General features: G+C 47.0%; 1 protein-coding gene across 29 annotated transcripts in view; it reads left to right on the top strand.

Moving 5' to 3' along the window:
• EIF4G3 (eukaryotic translation initiation factor 4 gamma 3) overlaps positions 1 to 18,434 on the top strand; it is a 79,156-nt gene extending 60,722 nt beyond the window's left edge. For 23 of the 29 annotated variants that reach the window (XM_081923106.1, XM_081923105.1, XM_081923100.1 and 20 more), the window contains 22 exons: positions 18 to 151; positions 685 to 804; positions 1,353 to 1,463; positions 3,460 to 3,630; positions 4,501 to 4,698; positions 5,304 to 5,450; positions 5,605 to 5,841; positions 6,330 to 6,434; positions 6,780 to 6,912; positions 7,349 to 7,443; positions 8,413 to 8,506; positions 9,709 to 9,826; positions 10,146 to 10,369; positions 11,174 to 11,289; positions 11,522 to 11,694; positions 11,852 to 11,977; positions 13,116 to 13,197; positions 13,714 to 13,812; positions 14,070 to 14,216; positions 14,822 to 14,903; positions 15,995 to 16,141; positions 17,303 to 18,434. In XM_081923106.1, coding sequence (XP_081779232.1) covers positions 18 to 151; positions 685 to 804; positions 1,353 to 1,463; positions 3,460 to 3,630; positions 4,501 to 4,698; positions 5,304 to 5,450; positions 5,605 to 5,841; positions 6,330 to 6,434; positions 6,780 to 6,912; positions 7,349 to 7,443; positions 8,413 to 8,506; positions 9,709 to 9,826; positions 10,146 to 10,369; positions 11,174 to 11,289; positions 11,522 to 11,694; positions 11,852 to 11,977; positions 13,116 to 13,197; positions 13,714 to 13,812; positions 14,070 to 14,216; positions 14,822 to 14,903; positions 15,995 to 16,141; positions 17,303 to 17,484 — 3,041 coding nt within the window. In that variant the 3' untranslated portion in view covers positions 17,485 to 18,434. Of the gene's footprint in view, positions 1 to 17; positions 152 to 684; positions 805 to 1,352; positions 1,464 to 3,459; positions 3,631 to 4,500; positions 4,699 to 5,303; positions 5,451 to 5,604; positions 5,842 to 6,329; positions 6,435 to 6,779; positions 6,913 to 7,348; positions 7,444 to 8,412; positions 8,507 to 9,708; positions 9,827 to 10,145; positions 10,370 to 11,173; positions 11,290 to 11,521; positions 11,732 to 11,851; positions 11,978 to 13,115; positions 13,198 to 13,713; positions 13,813 to 14,069; positions 14,217 to 14,821; positions 14,904 to 15,994; positions 16,142 to 17,302 lie in introns of those variants that run through there. The other 6 variants (XM_081923110.1, XM_081923109.1, XM_081923111.1 and 3 more) reach the window with 2 other exon arrangements.
• The last annotated feature ends 6,116 nt before the right edge of the window (positions 18,435 to 24,550 follow it).

Genomic DNA, 24,550 nt, shown 5'->3' with positions numbered 1-24,550 from the left:
TGGTGGTGTCATTACAGAGCAGTGGAAGCCTCAGGACTCCGAAGGGAAGAAGCAGTACGACCGGGAGTTCCTCTTAGACTTCCAGTTCATGCCTGCCTGCATCCAGAAGCCGGAGGGGCTGCCGCCCATCAGCGATGTGGTCCTTGACAAGGTATGGGGCTAGTGTGTAGGCAGAGGAAGTGAGTTTGTGGTGGCGGCTGAAGGTCAAGAGTAAGGCATGCCTAGTGTTTTAAACTGAGAACTTGGATTTTGCAACATTTTGAAGACCTGGTCCGATTTAATAAGGCACAAGAGGAGATGCTGCCACTGGACTGGGTTTAAAACCCAGGGTTTAAAATCTTCCCCAAAACATTCTTCTAGCCTCAGGAAGCAGAAAACCCCCAGTTCCCTTCCCCTGAGCTGCCTCTCTGTCAACAGACATGAAGAAGCTTTGCTTTCTGGTGGTGGGGTAGTTAGATGGCCTTGAACTGCCATGCCTCAGTTTGCTCAGCTTTAGCAGGCACCCCCCTCAGAGGTAAAGTTATAAGGGAAGTGGATCTTGATGGGCAGGATGAGTCATTGGCTGTGCATTTTGTTTTCAACTGTAGCTCTTGAGGCTACTTGGGAGTATCTACCAAATGCTGCTGTCTGTGCAGACGGTTGCTGCATGGCTAGCCGTAACTTTACATTTTTCTACCAATACAGATCAATCAGCCAAAACTGCCTCTTCGAACTTTGGATCCTCGGATATTGGCACGGGGTCCAGATTTCACACCAGCATTTGCTGATTTCGGAAGACAAATCCCTGGAGGGCGGGGCACACCTGTAAGTGTCAGAGTTACATCCACAGTTAGAAATGACCTTTTCCCTCCAGAATCTGGAGCAGCTCCCAGTTTGGGGGCTCTTCTGCAGTCATGTTTTCTCAGTCTTCCATTTTCCCTCTTTCCTTCCTCCTCCCTCCGCCACCAGCTTAGTATTCTGCTGAGGTTCTGCTTCTTGAACTCTTTGGTTTCTGGATAGTGGGGGCCTGGAAATGGTGAGGGGGTGGCCAAGCAGGGACGATACGGGGCTGGGTGGGGGACAAAAAAAAAAAAGAGGAGAAATCTTCTTAAAATAATTATGGGGAGTCAGGTGAAAAAAGTTATTTGCAAGTGGCACCTGCTTCTTGGCTTGCGGAATAGCCATCCAGCTAATGGGTTTTTAATGGGAAATAACAAAAAATGGGGGGGGGTTAAATTTAAGCTAAAGACCTACCTTCTGAAGTTGTGATGCCCATCTGCTGTAACAGACGCCTACTTGGGCATGCCAGGTCTTTCTGTGTCAGCCTGTGGATAATACCTTCCTCTCCCCCACCCCTTTCTTTCTTTTTACAGGCCTGCAAAGTGCAGCCCCCACCTGGACTCCAGCCCCTTGCTCGGTGTGGGCCCCCAGCATGCCCTTTGTTGGTCTCATCTCACCCACAGCTGAGGAACCTGACCATAGGGGTAAGCCATCCTGCCCCCTAAGTTTCCTCCCTCACTGTGAGCGTCTTTTTGCAAAGCCTTCTCCTCTGCCCTCCTGTCTTCAGAGGAGCTAGCAAACAACCCCACAGAGCACAAGCCTGTAATGGAAATGGCACCAGCCTTGCCTTGTACTCTTCTCTAGGCTGCCGTCTCTTCAGTGGTGGGTGGGACAGCACCAGCAGAGGGCATACTGGGACTTTGGCCTGAGCTGGATCTGCCCTAGGGCTGCTCTTCGCAGTCCTGTGTAGAGGGGGAGACCAGGTAAGTCCTGCTTGGCCTGTCTTCGTTTTTCTTTTGGCTTGGAGCATTTAGCAGCTCGTGGATGCTCCATCTCAGCCTTGCTGAATGGCAGCTTTTCCCCCCTTCTGCATTTTGGAAAGTAACAGCTTTTCACTAACCTTGGTACCTGGTGTAATCGGGTAACAAGTTTAAAAAATGCATCTTCTTTTCAAAAACGACTTGGGTGAGGTGAAGTAGAAATAGGTACAAATAGCTTAAGAAAAATAGCCAGCTGCTGTGCTGTAAAAGCTACCCCAGATGCACCAGGAGGAAGGCCTTAATCTAACTCAGTGGCTCGGTTTTCTAACGCTAGAAAAGAATGCAAGGGACATTGTGCTACAGAAGGTGCCAGAGATAGAGGATTGAATTATTGTTGATTGTGGTGCTGATAGGTGAGTGCTGGCTGAGGGCTACCATGAAATGGCAACCCTTACGTCTGACTGCAAAATATTAAACATTCTTGGGTGGTGTTTGGGAATGAGAGGTTGGGAGCGGTGGTTGGGAGTGAGAGGTATGGGGGGGCAGGGGGGCAGAAGCGAAGATCTTGTGTCTGCATCAGACCTGATGTGGCCGGCATCATGAACTTCACAAGTTTGTGATCTTAGTACAGCTCCTTTGCTGCTTATTCCTGCCCAGACTGGGAAATGATTTTGCTTTGCTCTGTGTTGAGCAGAGACTCCTCCTGGGGGATGTCCATGAAACACTTGTTGAAGTGCCAAAATCAAGGTATCCTGCTGCCTGTTAGGGTATCCCATAATGATCACTGCTTCCCCAAAAAATTGTAGAAAGGGAGCTACAGTCGCAGGTGCTACAGCTCAAGCTGCTGGTGTAGAATTTAAGCACACAGAGAAGCTCCTGGCTGCATTTTGGATGTCAAGGGCTGGATTCTCGAAGGAGTTGGTGTGGTGCTGGTGCCTGCGTGCTAGCCTTAATTGGTGCAGAACATGTGTGAATAGTGAAACCTCAGGAGGAGCGAGCTGGTGGTTTGCTGCTCTGTCCCACCAGTCAGGCTTGTTGTTGGCACTGTCTCCTCAGCAGCACCGTGGGCCGGTTGGAGCTGTGTCTGGATCACACTGGCCTGTGTACGCTGGTGTGCCTCTCAGGCAAAGTCCTGATTATTTGCTTGGATATGGACCTCATGTTGCAGGATTGGGGCTGTTGTGCTCACTTGCTAGACAGCAGGGGGAAGTGTGTTCTCCAGCACCTTTAAAACCTCCCCCCAAAAAACCCCACTCTTTCTCTTTCTTCCTCCTCCTACCTTGCCCTTCTTAAACGTTTGGTTCTCTTGTACCTCAGAAGGTGCAGTGTCCTGAAAACTTGGGGTTGTTTATCACAGCCACAGTGAAACATGGTCAGGAAGGCTTAGCCTCAGGTAGCAAAGGAGGGGCTGCTTTTTGTGTGACAGGGACTGCTTGCCGGCAGCATTCCGTCTTGGTTCATATTCTCTCTGTGGGAAAGGTCTGTAACTCCATCCTTCAGTCCTCAGGTAGAACTGAGAAAATTTCCCTGTCTGAAACCCTGAAGATGGACTTTGTATAAGGCAGTTTGCTACATTCCTATATTCACCTGCATAAATTCCCAAGTAGATGCTAGTGTTGGCAGAGCAGGGTTGCTTTGATGCTGGACGTACTGTATGTCTTGTTTGAGCCTCTTTGTGTTAAAAGGGACTTAACATTCAAGGGACTGGTTTTTCTCTTAGCTGTTAAACGTTGGACAGCGGAGATCTCAGCCAGGCCAAAGGCGGGAGCCCAGGAAGATCATCACGGTTTGTGTCAAAGAGGATGTACACCTGAAGAAAGCTGAGAATGCCTGGAAGCCGAGTCTGAAGCGTGAGACACAAGCAGAAGACTCTGAGAGCATCAAAACCCAGGTGAGGCAAGAACATGATCCTCCTGGCTGGGCTGCCGAGGGGCTGGCCCTACTCCCCACTTTAACACCCACCCTTAGCTGTAGTGTGATTTGCATGGCTAAGAACAGGGTGGTCCAACGTGCAGCCCAAAGGCCGCATATGGCAACATTTGACACCCCCACCTCCCCAGCCCTCGTGCTGCCTTTCCAAGCTGAGCAAGTGATGGGCTGGGCTGGGGGGGTGCTCTAACAGGGTCCTAGAGTTCTGCCACCTTCTTCCCAAAGCCTGGTTAGTGCTTTCCTGCTTTGGAAGGAGGTGGGAGGGACTCACTTACCCGGCTATGGGAAGACAGCACAAATTTTGGACTCGCTCCTCCCCCCTCCCCCCCCCACAACACATGGGTGCCTTGTTGAAATACAATTGCGGCCCACTTGATATGAAAAGTTGGACCTTCCTGGCTTAAAAGGACAAGTGAGGATACCAGACAACCTACTACCTCTCTGGCAGGTGTATTTTCTCTATGTTATCTACTTGACTGTTTCTGCCTTTCCTTGGGAGGGGGAAAGAAGGGGGATCCCACAGAGGACAGACTTCCTGTGTGGAATATATTTGCGTTCTGAGCTGCCACTGTACAAAGCTTTTGCTGCTCTGGAGTCTGGTTGTTTCAACCTGGCTGTGTCTGAACTTCCCTGTCTGCCTGTCTTCCCCTTTCCTCCTGGAGTTGCTGTGAACATGGGTGGAGCTGTTCAAGCTGACCTGGCATGGTTTGGGCATACGACGCAATGAAGCATACCTGCCTGGGTACTGAAAGCAGCTGTCTTGGGCCGTTGCTCTCCTAGGCCTTTTGCCTCATTTGAGTTTTGCACCTTAACACCTGCATTTTCCCTTCAGGAGCTATTCCGCAAGGTCCGAAGCATCTTGAATAAGTTGACACCGCAGATGTTCAATCAACTGATGAAGCAAGTGACTGATCTAACTGTGGACACCGAAGAGAGGTTGAAAGGCGTCATCGACCTTGTGTTCGAGAAAGCCATTGATGAACCCAGCTTCTCTGTGGCCTATGCAAACATGTGCAGGTGTCTCGTCACGGTAAGTGTGGTGTGGGAACTTGGAAGAGGAAAATACCCAGTGGGAGCGGGGGCATGGCAGAGCTCCTGCTTAACATGCAGGATAGGCCAGATTTGATCCCTGCCATCTGCTGTTAAAAGGATGATTTGAAAAGGACCTTATTGGCCTGAGTCTCAGGAGATACTCTGCCATTCAGGGTAGACAATACTGGGCTGAATTGCACTGGTCTGTCATCTGCTGCCTTTTAGACACCAGAACGAAAAGGGGTTTATGGGGAGGTTGTCCTGAAGATGTTTATCTGAACCAGGCTCATGCAGGCAATTAATAATAGCACCTTTCCATAATAGTTCACCTTTGATGTTAAAAGTTTATATATATTATGTATATATATATATATGTATTATATATATTATGTATATATATGTATATATGTTGTTTTCAATATGAATGCTGTGAACCAGCCTGTTGCTCTAATATGTTTTTATGAATAATGGCCCATAAATATTTTTATAAATAAAATGATAAAATGCTGGTTAGGAATGCAGCAAGTGATGAGAGTGCCCTGTTTTGCCTGTGTTGTGCTCACCTTCCTCCTCCTTGGCCCTTTTGACATGTGCTGCACACAGCTGAAGGTGCCCATGGCGGATAAGCCCGGGAGCTTTGTCAACTTCCGGAAGCTACTCCTGAATCGTTGCCAGAAAGAATTTGAAAAGGACAAAGCTGATGACGATGTCTTTGAGAAGAAGCAGAAGGAGCTGGAAGCTGCCACAACGGTGAGTGTCTGCAGAGCACCCTCTGTGCGCTCCCAGGAGCAGGGAGGCCAAGACATGGGAGTCCTGTGGTGTTGCTGGCCTGGGAAGCGAGGCCATGGGCTTGTGGTGTGGCAGGCAGCCCTTTCTCACCACCCCTTCCTTCTCTGCCCCTCAGCCAGAGGAGAGGACGCGGCTCCACGATGAACTGGAAGAAGCCAAGGACAAGGCCCGGCGGCGCTCCATTGGCAACATAAAGTTCATTGGGGAGCTCTTCAAGCTGAAGATGCTGACAGAGGCCATCATGCACGACTGTGTGGTGAAGCTGCTGAAGAACCACGACGAGGAGTCCCTTGAGTGCCTCTGCCGCCTCTTGACTACCATTGGCAAAGACTTGGACTTTGAGAAAGCCAAGGTTAGAAGAGCCTGGCACCCACACTGAGACCCTTGGTGGCTGTAGCCTTTTCTGAGGGCTGCTAAATGGCGCTTGTGCTTTCCCCTAGAAGATGGGGCAGTAGGGTTGCTTTGCCCCTTGTGTCATCAGGGAAGAGTGAACACCCAAATCCATCTTCTTTGGTTCTGAAAAGAACTTAGTGTTCAGAAAAGCTAGATCCATGCCCCTTACTGGCCCTTCTTCATACCCGCCAGGAGTGGATGGAATGTGAGGCCACTTGGAAAGTGCAGGGCCGGGTGGGTGACTTTTATGTATTTCTACATAGAAACCTCTTTACTTTTGCCTGGCTGGGATTAGCCCCTGTCCAAAGGTAAGAGTCACCCTCATTGCTCCAGGCCCTGAATGGTTTCCCAGGAGAGGCTGGAAAGGATCCCCTTCCCCATCCCCCGCTGTAAGGCAGTTTTTCATGTTCCTATGAAGTATGGTGAGAGCATCTGTGTTTCCTCTAGCCTCGAATGGACCAGTATTTCAATCAAATGGAAAAGATAGTCAAAGAGAGGAAAACCTCTTCCAGAATACGATTCATGCTTCAAGATGTCATAGACCTCAGGCAGGTACGTGTCCAGCAAGGGAAACAGATGAGTAATTGTCCACAAGAGAAAAGGGGTACTGCTCTCACCTGGCTCTTGGTCTTACCTTGAGAGGGTAGTTCTTGGTTTTTTCAAAGGGCTGCCAGAGACCATCTTTTGATGATGGGCAGTGGAGCTGCTGTCTCCTGCATCATGGGCTGCTGTCATGGGATAGCTGTGGTTTTACAGTCGACTTGTGTCACGCTTTTGCGAGCAGTTTTCCCCACAGTAGAATATCCCACTTCCTCTGTCTGCATCAACCACAACTACCCCACAGTGTGCAGGGGAGAAAGAAGGCCTCATCCATCTTTGCTTTCCTGTCTTCCACAGTGTAACTGGGTCTCACGGAGGGCAGATCAAGGCCCCAAGACGATAGAGCAGATCCATAAAGAAGCAAAAATTGAAGAACAGGAGGAGCAGCGGAAAGTCCAGCAACTAATGACCAAAGAGAAGAGGAGGCCTGGTAAGTTCCCAGAGTTCCCATCTGATGCTTGACCAGGAGGAGAGAGAAACAAGGGTCCATGTCATGAGAATTGCCTCCGGTGTCTAGATTATAGAGTGCCCTGTCCAGGTTGAATATCTCTTTCTGCCCATATGCCTCAATATATATTGTTAAGCATATTGGGGAGCAACCTCCAGCCATTTGTTCTACTAGTGTGTGCATGGACCATTGCACAGAATAGGCAAATGGTGAAACTGCACAAATAATTTTTTTAAAAACCTACCACACAAATGCAAATTGAAATGCACTCTTCAGCTAGATGCGACAGAGGAAACATAGCAGCCTTCTTCCCATAGGCTCTCAAGCTTCACTTTACACATTCAACTCATCCCAGACCACTTTAGCTACCATATCAGGGATTATTAAAAAGTAACCTGTTTGTTTGTTTTGTTTGCAGGTGTTCAGAGGGTAGAGGAGGGTGGCTGGAACACGGTGCAGGGGGCGAAAAATACCCGTGTGCTGGACCCCACCAAGTTCCTTAAAATCACCAAGGTTTGTATGGAGGAAGAATCTCTTTCTGAGAGGAATCCTGAGAGACCAACTCTCCTTTGGTTGGTCATCTCCCACATTCCCAGTCCTCAACATTAGCCTTCCTGAAAGTGGTGCCCTCCCAGACATTTTGCAATTCCCACAGGCTCTAGCTGTCAGCATCGCCCTTGAGCCAGTGCCACCAACTGGACTCATGCACTTCAGCCCCGACTGGGCTAGGCAAGCTGGGTAGCACTTCCAGGGACCACCTTCTGGACAGGAACAGGTCAAAGTGCTGTGGACTCACAACTTAAAGTTGTGAGCACCGGATTCACTCCAACAAGTAGACAGTCGTCGCACAGCAGAGTATAGCAGAGTCTAGCAGAGTATAAACACGACTCGGAGAGCAGCTCTGTAGAATATATTCTATCTACAACTATTATACAACTATATACAGAGCTTAATGGGTTCTAAGCATAAATGAATGCTAAACTGCACTGAGTGTCTGCAGCTGCTCTTAGCAGTAACCTTATCTCTACACACGATCTGTAACACTCAGTCTCTCTCTCTCTGACACACTGACTGACTGACTGACTGACTTGGTGCTGGAGCAGAATAAGTAGAAAGCAGAACACTGCTCCTCCTCTCTGGAGAATCAGCAGACTCCTCAGGAGATTCTTGGATATGGGAGGGGTGAAATCTCCTCACTAGCTTCACACACCTACAGTAGCTGGTGCCAGTGGGAACTGTAGTTCAGAATGCTTGGAGAGTGCCTGGTTGGGGAATCTTGGTTTTTCTTGCTGCCCTGCCCTCCAAGGAAGCTGTTTGTCCATCTGTGCATCTAGGCATTTTGAACCGGAAAGTGGGAGAGAGGGTGGCAGTGAGCCGGAGGGCAGGAGGATTTGTTTTCTTCTGAGAAACAGGATTGGTTGGGGCGGTTCCAATCTCCAGCAGGCTCTCTCTGATTGGTGCTCCTTTCTGTGTGTCTTTCAGCCCACAATAGATGACAAGATCCAGCTTGTGCCTAAAGCCCAGTTGGGCAGCTGGGGAAAAGGCAGCAGTGGGGGAGCCAAGGCCAGTGAGATTGGTGAGTGTGGAGGCCCCCCACCCTGCATTTTGCTCTGTGCCCCCTGAAAAGTGCTGACAGTTACTGTTCCTCGTCAAATACATCTCCTTGTCATTTCTCCTTTTTTGGAATTTCCAGTCTTGGCTTGCTTCCTGTTCTGAATGGGCCGTGCAAACTCCATATTCAGTGCTAGCCCTCCTCTTGGAACACCCACTAAAGTTAAATGGCTACAACTATCTTAGGTTCATTAAATTCAGTGGATTTACTTTGGGGAGGACTTAGCCTGATATAACTCCCATGTTCTACTTCTTTTTCTTAAACGTTCAAATGTTTCACCAAAGTAACTAAATTGGTGGATCAAACCAGCACTTGATCCGTTTCCAACTGTAGTGCTGCAGCAGTCTGTAGACAACACACTATAGTACTACAGTCGGAAACCGATGAAGAGCTAAGAATAGCATGATTAAGTTAGCTAGAGAGTCTCCTGAAAGAGCCGGTTTTTGCTTGGCTCCGAAAAGAGCTCAGTGTAGGAGCTTGGCAAATATCTTTGGGGAGTCCACACCACAGTGCTGACGTCTCTACTGCAAAGACTCTGCCCTGATTGGATGATTGCTGAGTTTCACTCAGTATCAATGCCTGGAACAAGAAATCAGAGCAAATTATCCTAGCATCCATGACAGATGGCCATCCAACCTCTGCTTAAAAACCTCTACTGAAGGAGAGTCCAGAACCTGCCAAGGGAGTCTGTTCCACTGTCAAACAGCTCTGCCAGAGGTTTTTCCTGGTGTTTAGTCAGAATCTCCTTTCTTGTCATTTGGAATCCATTGGTTTGGGTCCTGTCCTTCGGATCCAGCAGAAAACAAGCTGAATCCAACTTCCATTTGACTGCCCTTCAGATATTTAAAGGTAGCTATCTCCTCTCAATCTCTTCCAGGCTAAACATACCCAACTTCCTCAACTGTTCCTCATAAGGCTTGGTTTCTAGGGAAGGAATTGGTCCTTAGGAGACACCCAAGCCAGTTAAGGCTTTAAAGGGTTTCTTGTATCTGTAGGTGACCCATCTCTCTGCAAAAACCCTCTGTCCTAAAGCTTGAGAGAGATCATCAAGGCATCCACTTGACACAGTTAAACTTGTGCTAGGTTTAAGAGCTTCTGGGCCTCTGGCTGATGGGTTTCCTGGAGCCCTTGAGGCAGCTGTTACTCTCCCCAACATCCTCTTGCAGATTCCTTACGACCAAGTGCCACTAGTTTGAACCGATTCTCTGCACTGCAGCCTCCCGCATCATCTGTGTCTGCCTCAGCCACATCCGCAGAGTTGGACTCTCGCAGGGCCTTAACTAGGTAAGTCTCGGGCCACCCATGGGTGCTTCTCTCCCACTTCATTTAGTAGTAGTAGCAGTAGTAGTAATAGTAATTGCCTTGAATGAAGTGTTCTATGTGATTAAGCTGACTTCTGTCCGCGTAATGAAATGTGTGAAAAAAGCAGAGATTTAATTGCCTCTCTGATAAAACTCTTCTGCTTTTAGTGCTTTATGGCTGTGTTTACTATCACTTGAAAGTCACTTGAAAGCTAATTGGCACATAGCCGAGTTGGGGGTTAATTTTTTTCAAGCAATGAGTGAGTAAGGAATTTTCCTGAGAAATGTCTTTGCTCCCACAGTCGGGGGAGCACAGGCAGGGAGAAGAACGACAAGCTGCTCCCCTCTCCAGCCTCACGACCCAACACCTTCTTGCGGGTCAGCAGCAGCAAGGAGCAGCTCTTGGACAACCAGGCTCAGGAAGAACAGCGGCGGGAGATGCTGGAGACTGTGAAGCAGCTGACAGGGGGGCTGGAGAGCGACTGGAACAGCACAGAGGCAGAGAGGAGCAAGGCCAAGGAAACTGGTGAGCTTTTCCTCTTCCTCCTCCAAGTTGGGGCTTCTGAACTCTGGGCTGTCCTTCCTGCTGGATGAGCAGAAACATTTTGTGACTGATTTGGTTGGTGCTAATTTATGTCCTGCAGGGATGCGGGTGGCGCTGTGGGTAAAACCTCAGCGCCTAGGACTTGCTGATCGCATGGTCGGCGGTTCGAATCCCCGCGGCGGGGTGCGCTCCCGTTGCTGGGTCCCAGCGCCTGCCAACCTAGCAGTTCGAAAGCACCCTCTGGTGCAAGTAGATAAATAGGGACCGCTTACTAGCGGGAAGGTAAACGGCGTTTCCGTGTGCGGCTCTGGCTCGCCAGATGCAGCTTGTCATGCTGGCCATGTGACCCGGAAGTGTCTGCGGACAGCGCTGGCTCCCGGCCTCTAGAGTGAGATGGGCGCACAACCCTAGAGTCTGGCAAGACTGGCCCATACGGGCAGGGGTACCTTTACCTTTACCTTTAATTTTTGTCCATTCCCTCTTGAGCTCATAGCATTATTTCATCTACGTTCATTTGTTGCCCCTTCTGAGTCAAAATGGTGGTGATCTAAAGCGAGGTATTCTGTGCAGATCTCTCTCTGGGATGAGTTACACCAAAAGTCCTAGAGTGTGTAGCTGCATGTAGGACTTACGAAGAAGGGCAGGACACAGCCTAAGGACTTGTCTGTAATGACAATGGCATTGTGCATGGGAAAAATGCCTCTCTGGCATTGCATTGAAGTAAGCCTTCTACATTTCCTGCCTCTTTCTCTCCCTCTCCCCTTACCCATTCAACTGTCTTAACAGCCAAGCCTGAAATTTCCACATCCCCAGCCCAAGAAAAACCTGCATTGTCAGAAGAGGAAATAGAGAGAAAGTGCAAATCGATCATTGACGAGTTCTTGCACATAAACGATTATAAGGTAAGGAGAGCAGTGGCCCATCGTGACGTGCATTGGCGTTTTCTCTTGGGGCGGAGGACTTAAGCGTTTAAAAGCCACCCTTTCCGAGGTCTGGCTTTGTGGCCGCTGATCTTACAATATCAGTGCAGAGAGCAAGAAGGACCTTTATGAAGGTCAGCTGAGGAGCTTTACACAAGGAAAGTCTCTTAGCCCACGGACTACAGAGAAACCTCCCTTTCTATTGTCTGGACAGGAAGCGATGCAGTGCGTGGAGGAGCTGAGCATACCGGGAGTGCTGCCTGTGTTTGTGCAGGTGGGCGTGGAGTCAACCCTGGAGCGGAGTCAGATCACCAGAGACCACATGGGCCAGTTGCTGTATCAGCTGGTGCAGTCGGAGAAGCTCAGCAAGCAGGACTTTTTCAAGGGGTTGGTAGTCTGCCAGGGAAGGAAGCAAGATCTCTGGGTATTTTTTCTTTCTTTCATGGGTGCTCACTACAAACAGTTACATTTGGGCTGGATGCAGAGAGTGACCAGCTGCCTCCCAGACGGAATGTGCCTTGAGCAACTCTGCTTCCCTCCTTAGGTTTGCGGACACCTTGGAGACGGCAGACGACATGGCCATCGATATACCCCACATATGGTTATACCTGGCTGAGTTAGTGACGCCTATGTTGAAAGAAGGAGGAATCTCTATGAGAGAACTTCTGACGTAAGCTGCACTCTTTCTCCGTTAGCCGTGGGGTGATGCTTGCACCGGCTGCCCTTGGAACTCCTTGCATAGATAAAACTCCATAATCCAGCCTATGGCTGACAAACCAGTAGACCTTCAGCTTGCCTGGGTTCTCCAAGATGTGGATCCTTATATTAAACTACAGGTTGCTAAATTCCTAACAGCCGTCCTCTCGTACAAGAGACGGAATGGAATGTTAGCTGATTATTGATAGTTATAAGATTTTTCTATAATGACATCAGATATTGATTTTAATGTAGTGTCTAAAATTTTTAATCTTAATCTTTTCTTATGAATGGCTAATATCTGCCCTTGTGAGTTGTGAATTGTGTTATATTATTTGTGGTTTGTACGAGTCCGCTGTTTTATTTGATTTGTGTGTGTGTGTGTGTGTGTGTTTCATGATGGCCATAAAGCCAAATAAAACAGTTTGACTTTTGACTTGCATAGATAAGGTCAAGCTAGCCACAGTCAACCGCAGTGACCTATGCGAGACCTGTTGCTTGCTACAAACTGTATTGTTAAATCTGCCAGACCCCTCATGGGCCTAATTAGACGCGTGTACGGGGCCCACCAGTTAAAATGACGTCAGGCAATGTTTCTTTTTGAAGGCACACTCCCAGATCACCAAGGGATTTGCACAGACCTCAACTAAAACGGGGGCTTTCACAGAGATTTCAATGTAAACCCATCATGAGTCTGGAGTAAGATGTGCTTCAGCTGTTGGACAGTGGAGACATGCCTTACCTCCAGCAAAGGAATGCTTAAGAGCTCATTTTAAGCCACACTAGCCCTAGTCCCGCACCTGATGTCTCGTATGATGGCAGGTGGGTGCAGTTTACCAGAAACAGTCTGGCAAGCTAAATAGGGTTTCCCAGCAGGCCCTAAGGGCTGAACCAGCAGAGGGCGGCAACTCCCCCAATATCCTGCCTGTCTAAACTTGTCTGCTGTGGTCTCCCTCCAGCTCCAGAACAGAGTTGCTTCTGTGGTCAAAGATTGAAGTAGAACTTAGTGAAGGCCAGAGCCCTCACCCCCCTTCATGGTGACCTTTCACTATGTTCTAGTTGCCTGTCAGGTGGCAAAGCTTACACTGCTCTCTTGCTCTCTCCTATTGCAGAGAATTTAGCAAACCCTTGCTCCCTGTGGGAAGAGCCGGCATCTTGTTTTCCGAAATATTGCACCTTCTATGCAAACAAATGGTAAGCGTTCCAGGCCACTTGCAGATCTGGATGTGTGTGTGTGTGCAAAGGGAATCCGTAACGTAATGAAAAATGTCAAGAAGCCTGCCCAAGACTCCCAAGTCAGTGAGTTGCATTCACATTTTGCCTGAAAAGGCTTTGGAGCTGCCTTTGGTTGATCAGGAGCAGGAATCACAAAGGACAGCCTCATTCTGAAGATGCTTCGAATTCAGAGATGTTCCCAGTTGCTGACCCAACCTGAGCAGGCCCCTACCCCAGAAAGGGTGGCACTTTCATGGCCCCACTGATTGCTGAATCCCGTTGACCCCACAGCAGCATTGGATTGAACCCTCCTGTTGGAACAGAACATCCTAAAGTCTGGATATTGAATGTGATACTTTGCACTCACCCAGGTTTCCCCCTCACCCCCGAAAAGGAACTGTTATGGTGGGGTTGGAGGTTGCTTTGAACACCGTGGCTGTTTTGGGTCTCCCTGCTCTTCTCTCTTTGATTTTTCAAATTCCTTCTGTGTTCTAGAGCCATAAGAAAGTGGCAGCCTTATGGAGGGAGGCTGGCCTCAGTTGGAAAGACTTCTTACCTGAAGAGGAGGATGTCCACACCTTTCTCATGGAGCAGGTGAGTTGGGAGCCAGAGCAGGGTCACTCTGACCTTTTGGTCACTCTGTTCACTTCTGATGGGGGAGGAGGTTTGACTAGATGCTATGTTGTCCCTTCTGACCCTTGAGGTGGAACCAGCCTCCACTGCAAAAGGTCTTTAACCCTTTGGAAGAATAGATAGTTAAGCCCCACTTCAGGGTGTTCACTGGCATGGGCAGGGGACCCTGCATGTCACACCAAACTAAAGCCATTCTCTCTTCTCTTGTAACACTGCAGAAGTTGGACTTTACAGAGACTGACAGTTCCAGTTCCTCAGAAGCACTTTCAAAGAAGGAGCTCTCTGCTGAAGAGTTGAACAAACAGCTGGAGAAACTCATTATCGAGGACAAGGCGAATGATGAGCAGATCTTTGATTGGGTAGAGGTACAAAGCCCAAGTCCATCTATGCCCGTACACTAATAAGTTAAGAGTTATTTGAACCCATCTGTTACAGTTCCTGGAGCCTGGGCTCTTGGAAAGAGCAGCTCTCAGGAGTGGGCTCTTGGTTCTTACAGAATCACGGGGTTGGGAGCATTTCACCACAGCCCTCACCTGTCTCCACACTGCTTTCCTGACTCTCACTTTCAGCAGAGTCTGGTTTCGCCCCTGGGGATTGCTGCTTGTCACCAGAACACAATTTTGCTCGCCTAGAGGGCTGCATTGTAGGGCTAGAGAGAAATTATTGCTTTTACAGATGCCAGAGGGTTTTGATCTGTAGCACTGAGTTCCATCCTAGAATGCCTTTTTTATGTGACTCTCCAGCAACAGACTGTTTTTCCTGCTGAATAAATAACACCGTAGAAGGCAGAATTGGGGGAGAGAATATAAGCCATTTTCCTGCTCCCAGGAGCACTTTGGGGTGAGCTGATCTGGTAGGAAGCACTTTAATGAGTGAGCTTATAAGATTCTTCATCAGCGAGTTCTTCAGACGAGGTGCTGTGATGCAACCCGTGGGCTTTTTTGACTTCTGCAAATACTCTTGATTTCAGGCTAATCTAGACGAGAGCCAGATGAGTTCACCTACATTCCTTAGAGCTTTAATGACAGCAGTTTGTAAAGCCGCTATTATAGGTGAGTAATGTTCATCTAGAAGTTTTAGACATGAAGCCATCAATATCTTTCCTCTGTTTTGCATGGAATTTGAATTCTTTGCCACAGTCCCTTTTTAAGCATGCGCTCTGCATGAAATGTCCCACTGATGAGACACAGATAATGAGCGACAAGAACAGGTCATGTAATGTGTCTTCCATCCCAGGGATTCCTGGGATTCTCCAGATCCGTTTTTTCTGTGAATCCAATCCATATCATTTGGAAGCATACTATGGTTGGAAGAAGAGAAATCACCTACCTTATTACCGTTTCCACCAGTTGTTTTATATCCTGAGTTGTTCTATTAGAAAACATCAAGTGATAACTGTTCCAATGGCAGTTCTTCATTTTGAGGGTGTGTGTAAGGAGATCTTTGAATTCTAGCCAGCAGTGGCCCCCATGGATTTGGGGCAGGGGTGCCAGTGAGAGTGTTGCCTTTTTGCCTTCCAGTTTCTGTGCATTAAACCTTTTTGTGCTTTTGTAGTGTAGCTGAATGGGGATTTAGTTGGCTAAAGTCCATACTTGTGGCCGCTTCAGAAGTTCAGTAAAACTGTGAGGGGAGAGGAGAACATTAACACACCAGCTAATGAGTCCCTGCATATAGAAAACAAGTGTGTCAGGTTTCTGTCCTGACATGCTAGCTTTCTGTGTGCAGAGATATTGGGGGGAGGGATATGGAAGAGCATTCCACAATGTGAACCCGACTCCTGTAGTGTGAAGGGGTACCACCCAGTGAGAGTCAAGCCTAAATATTTTTAGATCCCAGATACAGGTAGTGATGTATTCCATCTTTTATATTTTTGGTACCTAAAATTGCAGGAGGTAGGATGAAGTGACACAGCCTCTTTCTTTCAAAGCTTCTAATTTTTGGAAGATGAGCTGGTGAAATAAACCTTTCCAATTGCATAAGCAGTCCAGACGTTGAAGAATATTTAATTGCTGCAGCTGCTATCCCTTTTGCCTTGAATTGAGATTTGTCTGTGAAGACAGAGAATAGATAAGAGTTGCCTGCCTTCCTCCTTCCTGGCCAGCTTTTAACCAAATGCTGACATTGAATCTCTTTTCTTTTCTAGTGGACAGTTCTAGCTTGCGAGTGGACACTGCTGTTATCAAGCAGAGAGTGCCGATCTTACTTAAGTACCTAGACGCGGACACAGAGAAGGAACTACAAGCACTTTACGCACTACAAGCATCAATAGTAAAACTTGATCAACCTCCGAGTAAGTGTACTCAGGGTCAGGGTGGTCTTTGGGCCTTGGTCCCTTGAATTGGGCTTGTGTAAAATAGGACGGAGCATGATGTGCTGTCCCTGGCTGTAGGGCCGTTTGCTGGTACCCCAAAGCCAATTTATACTAGATTTTCTTGGGGTGCATCATTTTGCTTTTGTTCGGGATGAATAAGGGCCACAGAAAATCCTCCTGAGTTTGAATGTGGCTCCCAGTCAGCAACGAAAAAAGGCAGCCCTCTGTTTCCAGTTTCTCTGTTTCCAGTCCTATTACCCTTGTCATCCAGAGAAATGGAGGGAATGTCAAGTATATAGCAATTTCCCCTCAGTTTTATATCATCCATATATTATTTATCTATCTATCTGAAAGCTTTTTGCAGTGTTGGGAGCCTGGATTCTAAACCTGCCCTGATGCAGGATTAGCCCACGCCATCTGAACAAAAAACCTACCCACTGTGGAGCCCTAGAAAGGCCTCTCACCTGGGAGAGGCTTCCAAGCAGTGGCGTAGCGTGGGGGGTGCAGGGGGGCCGGCCGCACCGGGCGCAACATCTGGGGGGGGCACGCTCGCACTCGCAGCTCTCTGCCCCTACCTGGCTCACTCACTCTCTCTCACTGCAGTGCTGGCTGTGCGAATCCGATCCGGGTCGCCGGGTCGCCGCCCACTGTGGAGGGGGTGGGTGCCAGGCGTGCGGTGCGGAGAGAGAGCGAGGGACTATCTGGGGGAGGGACAGTGCAGCGGCCGCCCAGCACAGCGCTGAGCGCGGGAGAGAACCACACCAGACCAGACCAGGCAGCAGCAAGAAGAAGCTGGCAGCGGCGGCAGGTTAGGGGGCGCAAATTACTTGCCTTGCCCCGGGTTAGGGGGCACAAATTACTTGCCTTCCCCTGGGTGCTGACAACCCACGCTACGCCGCTGCCTCCAAGAGAGCCCTCTGAGCTCTGAAGAGCAACGATATTTGTGTTTCATTGGCTCCCTGATTGAGGAAGGACTAAAAGGGGTCAGACGGAGTAAATTTATAATATATAAGTGGAGGGTTGGGTTGAAGGCTCAGCACACTGCAATTCACATTTTGAACTGAGCTTGCTAGCCAGTCGTGTCTGCTTTGGCTGCTGTCCAGGGGGGAGTGTTCACCTCTTCCTTTCCTTCCTCCTCAGATTTGTTACGGATGTTTTTTGATTGCCTGTATGATGAGGAGGTGATATCAGAGGATGCCTTCTACAAGTGGGAAAGCAGCAAAGACCCCGCGGAACAGAATGGGAAAGGTGTAGCATTAAAATCGGTCACGGCATTCTTCACGTGGCTACGAGAAGCCGAAGAGGAGTCGGAGGATAATTGAAACTGAATTACAAAAAAAAAAAAACTCAAAAAAACTCAAAAAAACAATTTAAGTATTTTTTTAAAAAAAGTTTCACGTCTTCGCCAATCACAGTGCAGCAAGGCCAATTCTCGCGCAGAGCCCCCCCTTCCCCCACATGTGCACGAGTGGGAGAGGAGACAAAAAAACCGATATAAACGCAAAGGCGATCATGGAGGACAAAAAGTACTTGAAAATTCAAGTCCACTTCAAACCTGAGGGCAGGAGCACTAAACCAAAATACATCTATTTATAGAAAAATATTTTCTGTTTTAATCTTTTATTTTTCCTTTTTAAACAAGGACTCCTACTTTAAAAAGAAACAAATCTCTTTAGACAAAAAGTGAGAACTTTAATTTATTATTTTAAGAACTGCAAATGTCAGTGTAATTTTTAAATTTGCAGTTTCTGTAGCAAATTGTATAATAGACAAAAAAAAAAAACAGATAAATAAATTTCCCTCCCTTTTCAGAGCCACCTCAGTTTTGTTTCAAAGCACGGTATCTGTGTATTAAATTCTAAAGGGGTTTGGGAATGAACTAGGATGAGGGAGATGAACTTTTTTTTAAAAAGAGAAAAAAAATCATCAATTTTTTTCCGCCTGCCTCTCAGCTTGCTTTCCACAATTTAAAAAAATCAAAAGCAACAAAGCATAACCTTGGAGCTGAAGGAAAACCGCGTTTGAGAAAACGGCTGTGGACCAGACTGCTTGGAAAAATAACTTGCTCAAAGCAAAACAGTGCTATCCTGGAGGAAGAAGAAAAAAAGCAGCAAAAAGTACTAGTGATACTTTCAGAACCTTTAGAGCAACTTTAAGGCTTGTAAATACATAGAACAAATATTTAAAAAAAGAAAGAAATTGACTCGATACTATTTCTTTTCACTTTCAAAATATAAAGAACAAAATAAAGACAAACCTTGCAAGTTTAAAAGCACAAGAAAGTGGCTTCTTTTGATGGCAGCTTTGAAGGTGCCTGGCCCCCTCAAGCCATGGCATGCTGCCTCCCTCGGAGGGGGGGCATTAACATTCCTGACCTGAACTGCCCCCGTGCCTTGTTTGCCCCAATCTATTGGGCAAGCAGGGAGGGAGGAAGTTGAAAGGAGTAAATAAAGAGGAGGTGGGTCACTCTTTGGGAAAGCTTTTGTTACGGATGGATTTTCTGTGCAGCATGCCAAAGTATCTTCACCAACCTTTGCACCCTGCTGCAGGTGATTTACAGTGTGCAGAAAGGGTCAGTACGGCTGCAGCTTCCTTGTGAGCAGTATCCTCCAATAAGGTGCTTATTAAATCTCTTACACTTCCCGCCTACCCTTAAGGGAGTGTGTTGCTTTCCCTCCCTTTGAGGTGAAAGGAGTGTACATGATGTGGTTAATGGTTTGCGGTGTCAGAATTTCTGCTTGGCCCATTTTATCCAGTTGTGGGGTTTTTTTGGGAGGGAGGTGCTATGTCAGCACATCCCAATACACCTCCACGAAGTTCTCTAAGGCACCTTCTCCATCTGAAAAAGTTGGATCTCTGTTGGCCGCCTGAGATAACCAGCTGCTGGCTCTCCCTGTGATGGCTCATCTGCTCTTAAATGAGCCCCCCCTCAGGCTGCCTTTTGCAATTTGTGGAAGTCTAGGATGGCCTCACCTTGTCATTCCAAAAGAAAATGCAAAATAACCCTTGTTTTACTTCATTTGTTACGGGGTTGCTGTGTTTACATGTGATCACCGGAAACTGAAAACTGTTTTAAGTGTTGCTGGGGAGGCTTCTGCAGGAGCAGGCTTTACTCAGATCATGCTTCAAGACGAGTCAGGCCGAGGGGGTGCCTTCTTCCTTGGGTTGGCTACAGAGAATCTATGTATGGTATTTTCCCCTCAGTTTTTTTTTTTTTTAAATGATGCAGGAACACTGAGCTCTGCTCCTGACCCTGCCTTCTTCAGCCAAGGAGTGACTGGGTCAAGGCTGCTCACCTTTCCATAAGATGAAAATTCTACTGCAGCAGTGGCATAAAGAAGCGTTGTTACATCTTCTGTATGGAAAATGGGTGTGATTCAAATTGTTTGCTGCTGAAACTAGTAGTAACAGAAAAGGAGTTGAGAGTTTTGTCTTTTTCACTGGGAGCTTTGCAGGGTCCCTGTTTACTCTTCACGGCATTGTTAGAAATGAAGGCCTGGTTTTCTTTGAGCAAGCAGGTGCCAGTCCCGCTAGCATGTTATTTATTCCAGTAAGGTTGACAACCTTGTCTTACAGCAAAGTTAGTGGAGATAAGTAAGTGGGTCCACACTTGCTTCCTTTGAAAAGGGAATTGTTCAACCTGTTAAGTATTCATGGGAGTGCCTAGTTGTCATAGTCCAGAGGTGACTCCAGTAACAAAAACGCCTGGAATAAGGTTCTTTCTCTCCGTTTGCTATCGTAAAGCAAGCTGCGTGGAACTTGGTCACTTCCTCACTCAAGATTACGTGGGTAGAAATGTCCCTTTATGAAGCTCTATCAGCAATTGCAATAACAGCCAGTTGAAAACTTGCAACAGCAACAAAAGGTTTAAGTTCAAAGTCTGACTAAAAGTAAATTAGCTGGAGAGTCCTAGGCTTAGAACTTTGCAACCATCATATAATCTCAAAAGTGTTAGTAGTCATGATTGGAGGGCGGGGTGTTTTTTTTGTATGTGGGGGTTTTATTTTTACTTTTCTACCACAGAGGTAATGGAAACAGGTGTAGCAGACTACTATCTACACTGTTTGTGCCATGTTGGAAGGGTAGATGTCATTTTGCACTACATTTTGAGACTACAGAATTATGCCATGTTGTTAGTTGCAGGGTGTGAACTTTTCCTTTCTATGCAAGTAGAACCAAGATACATATTCCTTCTTTCTTTCCTTTTTGGAAGAGATGGTGCACTCGAGCCCAACATTACTCTGTATATGTTACCCTTGCTTTTTTATTTCTGCATGCTGTATGGCGTTCATTTCCTATCTGTGGATCTGGAAAATAATTAACACTGGTTGGATATCATGGGCAAACATCCCATTTTGCCAGCAGTCTCTGACCATACACCTGAAGCAGTGTGCCCTAGTTCTTAACCCATTCCACAGAAGCACAAGACCTACAATCAGAAATGAATACGCTTTTACTTGGAACTACTGTGTGTATTTTGAGAAGGGGGTTCTGCACCCTCATAAGCAGTAAGCCCAAAGAAGTTAGATTTCCAGGCCAAGACTTGCAAAGCCCTGGGGTGGCGTCAGGGAATTTAAAGCGGGGGTACAGGTGCACAGGCTTTCAGCAGGGCCTACAAGCTGGCCCAGGCAGCTGCCTTGCAAAGAGTGTCACAGACATTTGCTAATTTTACTATGCTGGCACCTACAGGTCTTCTACAGCACTTCCTTGGGGATTCTCACACTGTTGCCTTCAGGCAACCTAAGTCCATTGTGTGTGTGTGTGTGAGCATTCTGTATCATTTTCTCCTTTCAACTCCTGGGGGCTGGCAGCCGCCTTATTGCAAGAAGCTAAAAAATATAGAAGTTGCTGGTGGCGGTGGCTGTGAAAGGATTTTAATTAAGCCACAGCCACATTCAAACACTTAGAGCTATTGAACAGTTTGGGTGTTTTAGAAGTGGCACAGTTTGCTTCAGTTAAAATGGCACAGCCTCCTGTGGCTCTAAGGTTTGGTTTTTAGAATTTTACAGCTGAAGGAAGCAGGTCTGAAGAAATGGGAGTATTGATAGAGAAGTGAGCAGAACATGCATAATTGCAGCCCCAAAGTTATTAATACCAACTGGCTTTAAAGCCTGCATTTCTGGGTTTTGATTTAGCTTAGCAACCATGACTTCTGTGTGTATTGAAAGAGAAAGAAAGAGCAGTTTTGGGTCAGGAAGGTTCGAGTCCTTTTTAAAAATGGTTCTATGGAAAGTACTGATGTCAATAGAGCCGTCATAAACAATGGGCTTCTATGCATGTGCGCACACACCAAAAGAATCTCACCCTGCCTAGCATTCTTCACTAACTCCAGCTTTCTGTTACCATGAAAGTAAAAGCTGCTTCCTTTACAAATCTTGCTGGGAACAGGCAGAATTGATCCTCCTTGAGTTTGAACAGGGATGGGGAACCAGTAGCCTTACAGGTGATGTTGCTAGAAAATTTAAAAACAAATCCATTTTTTATAACTTTAAACTCATTAGCTTGTTACCTTGACCTCCTCACACCTCCCCTTTTTGTGTTCCCATTTACATAATCAAATCAGCAAATCCTTACCCTCTTTCATTTATCTTAACTCTTTATCTTAACATATTATAACTCTATATTTTCATCCATTATCAATTCATTTTTGCATATTCTTATTAACTTTGTTACTAATGCCACTTATTTTCAATCCAACATCATTTTAACATTCATTAATTTTACAGTGTTTCTGCAAATAGTCTTTAAATTTCTTCCAATCTTCTTCCACCGACTCTTCTCCCAGGTCACGGATTCTGCCAGTCATTTCCGCCAGTTCCATATAGTCCATCACCTTCATCTGCCACTCTTCCAGGGTGGGTAGATCTTGTGTCTTCCAATACTTTGCAATAAGTATTCTTGCTGCTGTGCAGTTTCAGCAAAATTAAAGCACTCTGGAAGTAGAGGGGAAATTGGCAATTCCTGTTTGGCTAACAAAAGTCATAGATGCTTTCCAAGTAGATTAGAGCAGACTGGCTGGAATAAATGGGCCTGCTCAAGAGAGGGAATAGCATTGGATATAGCCCCCTCTTTACAATGGGTCTGGCCCAGACTGCACTAAGCTTTTGCCAAATTTCTGGGCTTATCATTTGCTGCCTTTGGCCAGAGAGTGATTGATTTCATTTTTATCTCACCTTTCCTCCACGTGGTGTACATAGTTCTCCTCTCTTATCCTCACAGCAGCCCTGTGAGGTGGGTTAGGCTGAGAGTGAACAACTGGCCCAAGATCACCCACTTGAATGGTGAAAATGGCATGCGCCATCTTGAGCAGAAGCTGGAAAGTGGTAGTGTTGGGTGGGGGGAGCCTTGTTAATGCCGATTTGTTTGTTTATAAAAGAGGTTGGATCCAGCTTAAGTCCAGCTCAGAGCAAACTCACTGAAATGAATGACCCTAAATTGGCCAAGCCCATAAACTTCAATGGTCAACTCTTGAGTAGGACAAGGAAGAACCCAAGGCCATTGTAGTGTTGGAGAAGGTGCAGGAAGATCATGGGGCTGGAGCAATTCCTGTGTGAGGGAAAGCTGCAACATTTCGGGCTTTTTTAAGTGTAGAAAAATTGTTAGAGGGAAATTATAGAGGGGTATAAAAGTATGCATTGGATGGAGAGAGTTTTTCCTCCCTCATAATAGTAGAACCAAAAAAGAGCCATCCAGTGGAGCTGACTGTTTAATTATTTCTTTTCGTCTGCCGTGAATCTTTCAACTATGGAACTTACTGCCACTAGATGTAGTGATGGCCACCAACTTGGAAGGCTTTAGCAGATGATTATTTTAATTAAGTCAGTGGTCACTGTATGGCTTTGAATCCAAGTCACGAGCGAGCACAGGTGAGGAGAGTGAGGTGAGGAGAGTGCTGGCTTTTGCACCCAGGTCCTGCATGGGGGCTTCTCTTTTGGGGCCTCTGGTTGGCCCCTAATAGAACAGGATGGTGGAATAGACTTATCAGAACATATATTTTGCCCTTCCTCTCTGTTAACAATCAGAGAAATCTACAATAAAACCCGGGAAACACTTATAGCAGCTAAAGGAGAGAACGTCAGTAAAAATGGCCTCCTTTGCATATGGGAGGGTTTGCTTTTAATGGCCATGGCTCAGTCAGTCAGCAGATTAAGATGGGATTCTGCTGCCCATGGGGTGGTTTTACTCCTTAATTCTGCCAAATAATATATATGTGGAAGTGGCTCTTTTTTCAGATTGATGAAACCCCATCTTGCATCTTTCAGTGCAGGAGGTTAGAAATGTTAAAACGAATTATATATTAAATGTTGGAGAATAGCTTGCAAGGTGCTGGTAGGCGTTTGGAGAGGCTACCTCATCTCCCTATCCCAGCCTTCCAAAACGTCCTAATTCAAGGTTTCCTGCATTACAACCAGCTGTCCGATAATAGAAACAAGATACTATCCCAGCAAGGTAGTACCTGTGGTATTGAGATGGTTCCACCAGCAGCTGTGAGCAAGAGATGGAACCTCCACTTTCAGGTGCAGTATACCTTAGTTCCAGCTTGGCTTGAGTATACTCCTGCCCTGTTCATGTGGGGTGTTGGAGGCATCTAGATGGCCTCGCTCAGAAAGGGAGGATAGCTGCCTTTCTGCCTTGTTCATGGGGTCTCTACATTTGGTTGGTCCAGCGGCCAGGAAATAGGGTGCGGAGACTTGGCAGGGCTTTGAATTCATCCAAAAAGAAAAGGTTGCCATTTTATATACAGTGGTACCTCGGGTTACAGACGCTTCAGGTTACAGACTCCCTTAACCCAGAAATAGTACCTCGGGTTAAGAACTTTGCTTCAGGATGAGAACAGAAATCGCACGGCGGCAGCGGGAGGCCCCATTAATTAGTGGTGCTTCAGGTTAAGAACAGTTTCAGGTTAAGAACGGACCTCCGGAACGAATTAAGTATGTAACCAGAGGTACCACTGTATTTAGTGCCTGCTGTCATTTGAGGATGTCAAAATACAGCCTTTCATGCACTGTTTGCTTACTCCACCATAGGAGCCTGGCTGTGACTTAAACTGGTTTGCAGGAACAAGAGGCGTTTCATTTTTCATTAAAAACTCTGCATATGGTCACACACGTATTTGTGAGGAGGGACATTCCTTTGCATAACGTGTCACAGGACCCAAGACCCGGAGTCCTGCTTGTTCTCCTGCATGCCATTCCTAAGCAGAGGGAGGAGCAGAGACCACATTATCTGTCTGGCTACGACAGTGAAGACAGTGGCCTACTTTGCAGGGCGGTTGTTACAGGGGGGTGAATATGAGTTGGTAATGAATGGACTTGCTTTTTACTTACAACTAAGGAACCACAATGGGACACGGGTGGTGCTGTGGGTTAAATCACAGAGCCTAGGACT

The sequence above is a fragment of the Podarcis melisellensis genome (genome assembly GCF_964234715.1).
Source record: "Podarcis melisellensis genome assembly, chromosome: 8".
NCBI lineage: Eukaryota > Metazoa > Chordata > Lepidosauria > Squamata > Lacertidae > Podarcis > Podarcis melisellensis.
Note: the sequence above shows the minus strand (reverse complement) of the source record. Positions and strands in the feature narration are given on the sequence as shown.